Genomic DNA, 8,558 nt, shown 5'->3' with positions numbered 1-8,558 from the left:
CTCGAACCCAGTCACTAGCTGTAATGCAAATAAAAGTTGAGTGGCTGCTATGAGTCGTAGACGAATTAGCATAGCTGCATGCTATATTGCATAACCCAAGCGGAAATATTGGTGTGCATTACCAATGTCCGGGCTACCATTGTAGTCATTTAACGGTGGCTTTTCCGTGAAACCAATTGGGTGTGCACATGGGAATATGATACTTGATATCAATACCCAATGATATGCAATAGTCATCGAAAATTTTCGATGTGAACTCTCTAGCATTGTCAAGTCGAATTGACTGAACGGGATGATCAGGGTAGTGAGCCCGTAGCCATATGATTTAGGCTAGGAGTTCATCTTAAGCAGCATTACGAGTGGACGATAGTGCGACACGTGACCAGCGTGTCCGCATATCAACCAACAGCATAAATCATCTAAGCAGTACGCAAGTTGGTTGAGTCGATCCATAGAATCCCTTTAGATTCTCTGAGAACACATGTGTCCTTTGCATAGGATGGTCTCGATCCTTAAAGAGCGGATTTTGGGAAACGAGTGATGGGCCTTAAAAGCAACCAATGAGGATTTTGGTTGAGCCACGAAATCACAATTGACTTGAGAAGTGGAGAGAGGTGGCACATTGCCACTCTTGGCGTCAATGCCAAGCTCTTGCCGTAGGGGGTGACGGCATGACCCTTCTCCTTAGATCAACTTTTGATTCACACTTCTTTTCACTCGAAAGAATGGATGTCCGTGTGAAGTCTTTAATAAACGGATCATTATATCATGACCTGGATGTCCCAATTGGTCATGCCAAAACCTATATGTGTCAATGTCCCAAAAATCATCTCTTATGACATTATTGGACTCAATTACTTGAATAGTGGTTACATATAACTCACTAGAGCGACACATGAGCTTCTCTAATACTCGTAGTCATTAGAGATAATGCAAAGGAACTTATGTCCATTCTCGCTATGTGTTTCCACATGAAAACCGTTGGCACTAATAACTTGAAAGCTCAAAAGAGGAGACCTCCGGCCCTAGGAGCTTAGAGAGCTTCAGTGACATAAATCAATGTGCCATGTGGCAATGAGCTGGTCCTTGACCATGAATCAATTGTGATGGCCCTACCATCTTAGTCACAGAAAATTAAGTAAGCATCATCCCAAGGAATAATTGCCTATGTCAAGGTATGATGTGCGTAGCAGCACTATCTGCGAGGCATTCTAGCTCTCTGGGAAATAGACCTAAGTGAATAAAGCTCGAAAAAGGATCGACACTTTATTAATAATAGCCAACGATTACATCAAAGTTTCTTGATCAAATCTAATCCAAATAAAATGAAATGTAGACAAATTGTAGTCACTCAATCGTTTTGGTAATTCCAATCAAATATGACCAGGGAAGTAGAGAGAGATGTCGATGGAGCGAGGCTCTCTTAAGTACCACTAATCTCAATTACTTTCCTAGACATCATATTTAATTGAGTACACCTAGTGAGAAAGAGTTAAAACCAAATGTCATTTATTCATTAAGGCACAATTGCCATTACATAATTCTTGGAAAAATTGCCATTACATAATTCTTGGAAAATGAAAGACTATTTAATCAAAATCTGCGGCATCAACATTGTTGTTTTCCTAGCCAGATTTGAAGTCTGTAATGATGAGATTGACATCATTGTCATCTCCATCATCTCCTTCAGTTGTGAGATGAGCCTCATGCTCTCTCATATCTTTTATATACCTTGTATTGTGCAGCTTTGTTTTTCCACTCGCATTCTAGCGCTTAAACCAATGCTCTGAAGATCCACATCTATAGCATTACCTCACCCATTAATTGAGATGCACCTTGTGCATTTGGACATCCTCCAAGGATCCCACGTTGGCCAATGTTGCCATGTGTCTACGTATCTCGCGGTTTTCTTTCCTTTGTAGGGCGGTTGTATGGACCCATACGTCCATTTTGTTGTCCCCTAACTTTTAGGGTTCCGCTTCTTGCGCCCTTTTTCAGTGCGCTATTATAATTCGCCTCGCGAACGCTCTTAGTTCCAACAGGCCTTTGAATTATGGTTTTTCACGAGTATGTTGTCAACTTACTCAGTAACTGATATAAGTTGATGAAACCTCGTAATCCATCTAGCATTGCACACAAGCCTATATTGCTTTGCAACCAATAGTGTTGAGACGGGGAAGGTTGAGAGGATTTCTCAATTGATTCATATTCTGTGAACTCTACTCCACAGAATCTCATTAGTAATGAGGTGATTCTTGACGTTATTCACCCATCGGTGATAAAAAATGTCATTTGAATATGGTTTAGTGAAGTCGGGTTTTTGCACGTTTGCATTCGACATTCAAAGATGAAGGAGAATAGATTAGTTTCGGAGTAAAAACTTCCACGACAACTAATATAAGGTTTCCGAGCCTTAATGCTACCAAGAAACCGATTTCCAAGAATATTTGGATTAGACCAATCAATAATGTTTTAATATGGTCACAATTTGATGCTTACGGACGCTCTTAGTCTGAGCATTATGAACACTCATAGTTCATACGAACACTCTTAGTTCGTTTAATTACGAACACTTTTAGTTCGTTAAGCGTGAATCCCCACAATTCCGCTTATTAAATACTCAAAACCACACATGTTCATATATTCATATATTCCAAAATTCTGCAGAAAATAAAAGGAATTTAAAATACATGAAAGCAGCAACTTTAATTACAAAAACTTACGTGATGGTTCTGGGCTTGAGAACACTCGCATGTTGGGGCAGCAGCAGAAACAAGTGGCAGCAAACGGCGGCAGTTTCTGCAGCAGTTTTGGACAGCAGCAAGCAGCAGTTTCTGCAGCAGGTTCGCTTCTGAACAGCTCCCACTTCGAATGGTGTACAGGTCTCAAAACGACTCCAATGGGGCTGAAATTTGGAAGTCAGATAGAAGAGGCAGAGACGAACAACTTTGATGAAGGAAATATTTTGATCTGAGGTCCCGATCAAGAGGTTTCAGAGCCTGCAAGCAGACTGACGTGCACAGGAAAGGAGAAGGATGCAGTAGGTGTGTGTTGGTGCTGCAGGGGCAGCAGGGATGCGTGCACAGGGGCGCGTAGGTGCTGCAGGGGCAGGTGCACAAGTGAGGCTAGCGTGTGCTAGGAGCTGCGGCAATAGGCTTGAGGCTGGAGGCTTGCAGCTGGAGGTTTTCGGCAGTTTTGGTGATTAGGGTTTTAGGTTTTTTTTTCTTTTTTGGGCTAGGGTTAGGGCTCGTGCTGATAACGTGTTGTAGGAGAATCGTAATTTTGTGTTTATTATTGATAATAGGAGCCCTTTAAATAGGGAGTTACAAGGTACCCAAAAGGTAATAGAATCCGATTACAATTGAATACCTAGAACACATTCCTATTACAATTCTAAACCCTAGTTTGTAGAGGCACACATTATGTCGACATCCTTCAACACATTTAGAGTTTTAGACAATTAATTTGTTGGCTCATCAACAAAAGTACAAAACTGTCAAAACATATACAAGGATAACAGGGTATTTTGGACTTATAGATAATCTATGTATATATTGTATCCTTTAATTTCAAGGGCTAATTGTATTTACCAAAATTTCTTTAAATTCACGTTTGGCTTCTGTTCACCTCCGAAATTTCTATGTGTACCTCAGTAGCTAAAACAGTACTACTACTAGCCAGTTCAATTTCATTTTGGCTGCCCTTTTCTTGATGTTCTTCGACAATTTCTTGACCATCTTCGACAATCTCCATTTGGGACATTTCAGCAAAGGTTGGGTGCCGGTGGTGGGAAGAGAAATCTGGGGAATTCATGGTTCTCTGACTGCTTCCTACAGTAGAGGAATAATCGTGACCAGATTCTGAATTGTCTTGCCTATTCTTTTTCCTCTTTTGCTTCACGTCCGCATGCCACTGCTTTATAACTTTTGTTGTTTGCTCTTCAAGCACTGCTGTACTCTTCAAATTTGACCCCATCTGCATATAATACAATGTACCATCAATCCAGTTCATATTTATGGTTAAAAAAAATTATAGAGAAGATTCTGGTAAGAGACAATTGCAAATGTTATATTCTCAAACTATTCATTGGAAATAATTAACTTAATTCGACTTCTTTCTCATATAACATGCATGGACGGTAGCTCAAAATAGATACATATATATAGATGTATGTAATCATACCTGGGTCACTAGAGCATAGAGGGGAAGAGTAATGTAACTGCACATAACTTGAACGACAACCCTGCAGAAATTAACACCATTGATTTTTAGTGAACATTATCAATCAGCATTAGACCGATAAATGATCTAATTAATGTATGTGTGTCACCTTATAATTAATTAATTATAACTCAATTTATGGTTCAAAAAAGTGGAAGGGGATAGGATTGGCACTTACGCTAAGACCACCCTTATAATGATAATCTCTATGTGTTCATGGTAGCAAGAGTGTATCCCAAATTGTAACTGAAATAAGAGGCAGGCAAATATATAGCTTTCATTAGAAGGCTGTTAACTTTTGTTTAGGTTTAAGACAGATAGAAGAAAAGGTAGCCAGACTAGATGAAAACAATTTATATTCACTTATCAGACGTCTAAATTTTATGATCTGATGCAATCAATCTCGAACACATATTCAAATGAGTCGATCTTACAACACAGCAGACTGTTTGATGAGAGAGCATTTTTGAAACCTGGTCCTAAGTTGAAATAAGGACATACGTACCGTGACCCAAATGAAGAAAGCAAGTTCAAATGCATTCTGGAAAAAGATAAAAATGAATAAGTCAGTTTGAGCATAGTGCATAACTGATAATTTGAGCATTGTTACCAAATTAGTCGGAGATCAGTTAGTTACCATGAACAGTGTGAGATGTACGAGAGTCAAGACGAACCGCGGTCTATTGAACCAGAAGTGACTGTCCTTTGGTTGAACCAGAGGAGTTCCTTTGATTACATTATGCTGGTCACCGAGTTGGTGAGCCATTCTGGCCACCACCACTTCCAGTTTGGTTCCAAGAACTAGCACAATCTATAAAGAAAGAACTAGTTAATTAGCTACCAGTTAATTAGGAAAACACTTCCATATGTATAACAAAGTTAAAAATCCAAGTCAGAAAGAGTACATACGATTAGTGGCACAAATGACACCCAGAGATACACCTGCCAACCTGTTCAAGTCACAAATTTTACACATCAGTCAGAACTCAAAATTAACCAGTGGAAATATCGCTCTACATATGAAGAATTGATCATATAGGAAACAAGGCGCTTAATCAAGTAATTACCATGCACGTCTACGAGAATGAAGATTACGACGATAAACCACATGAAAGGGCTGTTGAGTGATGCAGGAAAACACACAATTAGCACAGTGCATAAGTGGTTTTAATTAACAGTCTGACAACATTATATGTCTAAAAATCTCACTCTAATAAAACAACAGTATAATGTTAATAAAATTGATAACCTTATGCCAACTACTTCTCTGAAATCATCCTCCAGCGACCGTTCTATGTACTGCTGGAAATTGAATGCGTTGTTTGTTGACAAATGAGTCTGCAATTTTTTTACAGAAGATATACTTAAATGTTGTTCATTTTGCAATTTGTTCTTAGAATTTTGATTATGATGAGGACTCATGTAAACCAATAACAATCATAGTTGAAGGGAGATGATTAGATAAAAGAGAATTTCGTAAATAATAGTATAAATACTCACAGAAATGAAGCCATGGCGTAATGTGAGATAATCAATTTTTTCAACTGAGTGGAAGAATTGTCTGAAGAAGCACTTCTGCATATATATAACAACTACTCTCATTAAATAAAAAATAAAAAATAAAAAAAAAGTTAAGATTTAAGAAGAAATTACATCGATAAGGAAAGAAAATCGACTCACAATCCACAGTTGAATAGGTGTTCCTGTACAAGAATTCATGTGTCTACGAGCAAATGTCGTCTGCCTTGTAAACCTGAATCGGTTAGGATCTACGTATGCACAAAAGTTAGAAACAAAGGTTGATTTAGTTTCTGGTTTTTGAAGCTGAACACTTGAACAAACTTTTTGTTTGCTCATATCATTTATCTTACCATTTGCGACTTGGTAATCCACCGTCTGAGTTTCTCTTTCCCACGCTTCCCAACGCTTCATCTATTGATTAATTTTGAACAAAAAATAATTATTCATACAAAGTAAAACTTTCTGGTGATTTTAACATGGTTGTTACATAATACAATGTAAAAATACAATTATACATGAGTACAGTACTTCTTGACATTTATATTTTCTTTTGAAATTGTACTTTTCTCTCTTCCTTAAATTATACATATGTTTCCATTATTATTGTCACTTTACCTTTCACGATTTGTTGGTCGTAATAAAATTTTGGTGATAAAAAAGTAATGAAGTTCACGGTTTGAACTCAACATGTAAATAAAGGATTGATGCTAAGTTGTGTAACGAGAGTACCATGTTTTTATGATCTTCATAACTAAAATTTAGTAGCAAAAATAGCATTGTGGTATACTATAAAGTATAAACAGAGTTTCACTAACACGCGTTAATCAGTAAAAAGATTGGATATTTACTTTCATACTACTAGTATGAAAAGCTCTAGCTAATTTGAAAAAATCAGTCTGGAATGTGTGATCAGAATCTTGATGCAGCAAGTCAACTCAGGAGGTTCCCAAGTCCCATGTTTACACTGCCTAAATTATAAGGTGCACAAAACTTCACATACCCGGGAGCAACAATTTCCATGTCAAACCTTGTAACACGACAAAAGGCCATGTCACACCGACTTTTACTATTGAGTCAAAGGTGGGAATGCACTCTGAGATTACCAAAAAGTTAAATTCTGGAAATTTAAACCATATTATGCGGGGTTTTATTTTAAGTAACCATGTATAACCTCCGCTGAAAATTATGGTTGGAAGGTTGTTGATGATATGGAGGTGGTCAACAAAGTGCATTACTGCTGTGGGCTTATGGCCAAGAACAAAGGGCATCTCATTGAGGTATTGAAAATAATTGATTGTTTCGCAAAATTTATTATTTAATTAGACAATAACAACAAGTCAAAATTGTGTATCTACATCCATATCACTTATATACGTGATAAAATTAAGAGATTTTCAACCGTTGATGAGTTCTGTACCTTTAACTTTCTGTTATGGGGTGCATGAAAGCCAACAATGACTCTACACCGGCACAACAAAAAGCAAATAAAGCATCAAAGATAGAATTGACTACTAAGAATAGACATGCAGAAACAGACTGTGGTGGAAATAGGGAGGATTCGAAGCAATTATGCACATACCTTGGCTCTTCCTAAGGCCATTGTCAGAACACTGTACACGATCTGCATAATTGCCAGAGCAAAGATGAAGTTGTTGAGCTGATTTAGTCCCCCTTGTGATATAAATGAGGTCTTCCCCTGCAAAATAAAATCCATAATTAAGATAAACAATATTAAAAAGATAAAAAAGAATTGCTCTTTTTTTTTTTTTTATGCAAATTAAATCAAATCATAATTTATCTGTGTACCTGGGATTCGCAGTGATCCTCAGAAGTGGTAGAAGTGGAACTAGTAGTACTATCTTCTGTTTCTGCTAGTCTTCTTTGTATTACTTCAAAAGTTGTAGATGCCCCGGTGCTCCACATGCGATCGAAACCAACTGCTTTGGTTGTTTTAGTTGATACTGATTTTCTGCAAGGAAGCATAGTATATGCAACTTCTGTGGGTATGCAAATATTGGCTATCCATCTCTGTGTTACTGTCAGTATTAGGGACATGAAACCCAGAAAAATAAGCACTGCACCAAAAAAGAACACAGCAATGATTTAGCAGAGATTGTATCACTGTAATTAGTATATAGAATTAATGAATCTGCGATTAATTTGTAAATTGCTCAAATTAGCTAAGCCTAGATATATGATTAAAATTAGAATACGTCATGGCATGGGTTCGATCTCAAATTGCATACCTGATTTGAGCTTCTCTACGGCCTCGAACAATGCAGTCTTTCTATGCTTTTTGAGAAACTGCACAAAATACATGACCAAAAAATGAATAAATGGGTGTACTAATCACTTTCCAAAATCACCCATGACTGTTTCTTCAAAAGTTGAATACGTACTTGGGAAAGGAGATGGATCAAGTGCTCTATGAAGAGAGAGAGAAAGATGAAGACGAAGCAAACTGTTGCCAGAGCCCAACTGGGTGTGTCTTGCAGGGAGCGACTTGTTCCTTCGGAAGCCATATTTTGCTTTTACTTTCTTGTCAAGAAATTGATTATCAGCATCAATGGAGGAACCAATTGAAGAAGTAGAACCACAGAGAAAGGATAGGTTTAAATAGCTAGCTCGGAATTAAGGAGACTGGGACCAAATTGAAGAAGAAGAAAAACCGATGAAGAAAATGGAAATGTTCAAATCTTCCCTATGCTAGCTGCAGTCACTCTAGAGGGGGTGATAATTTGAGTCCAAGCAACTTGCAACCTGTGAAGGTCTCATCCAAACATGTAGAGTTTGACACGGTATGTGTTGAAGTTTAA

The 8,558-nt window shown here is 37.7% G+C and overlaps 1 protein-coding gene across 1 annotated transcript; it reads right to left on the bottom strand.

Moving 5' to 3' along the window:
- Positions 1 to 3,506: 3,506 nt before the first annotated feature.
- On the bottom strand, positions 3,507 to 8,558 carry LOC112167042 (MLO-like protein 3). The gene is made up of 15 exons (XM_024303999.2): positions 8,142 to 8,558; positions 7,989 to 8,046; positions 7,549 to 7,817; positions 7,322 to 7,438; positions 6,093 to 6,153; positions 5,902 to 5,990; positions 5,722 to 5,796; positions 5,471 to 5,559; positions 5,289 to 5,338; positions 5,131 to 5,171; positions 4,859 to 5,032; positions 4,727 to 4,762; positions 4,400 to 4,467; positions 4,183 to 4,243; positions 3,507 to 3,975 (listed from the first exon to the last, which is right to left on the bottom strand). The coding sequence occupies exons 1-15, from the start codon at positions 8,262 to 8,264 to the stop codon at positions 3,607 to 3,609; spliced, it is 1,680 nt and encodes a 559-aa protein (XP_024159767.1). The 5' UTR covers positions 8,265 to 8,558; the 3' UTR covers positions 3,507 to 3,606.

The sequence above is a fragment of the Rosa chinensis genome, chromosome 5 (assembly GCF_002994745.2).
Source record: "Rosa chinensis cultivar Old Blush chromosome 5, RchiOBHm-V2, whole genome shotgun sequence".
NCBI classification, from domain to species: Eukaryota; Viridiplantae; Streptophyta; class Magnoliopsida; order Rosales; family Rosaceae; genus Rosa; species Rosa chinensis.
The sequence above is the reverse complement of the archived record's forward strand: the minus strand, read 5'-3'. Positions and strand labels throughout refer to the sequence as shown.

What these genes read in the sequence shown, in the direction of transcription:
- LOC112167042 (XM_024303999.2), bottom strand. Translation starts at nt 8,264, where the DNA reads ATGGCTTCCGAAGGAACAAGTCGCTCCCTGCAAGACACACCCAGTTGG. An exon ending in CGTAGAGAAGCTCAAATCAG is followed by an intron (nt 7,818 to 7,988) that starts GTATGCAATTTG and finishes TTTTTGGTGCAG; the next exon opens with TGCTTATTTTTCTGGGTTTC. An exon ending in TCTATGCTCTAGTGACCCAG is followed by an intron (nt 3,976 to 4,182) that starts GTATGATTACAT and finishes TATTATATGCAG; the next exon opens with ATGGGGTCAAATTTGAAGAG.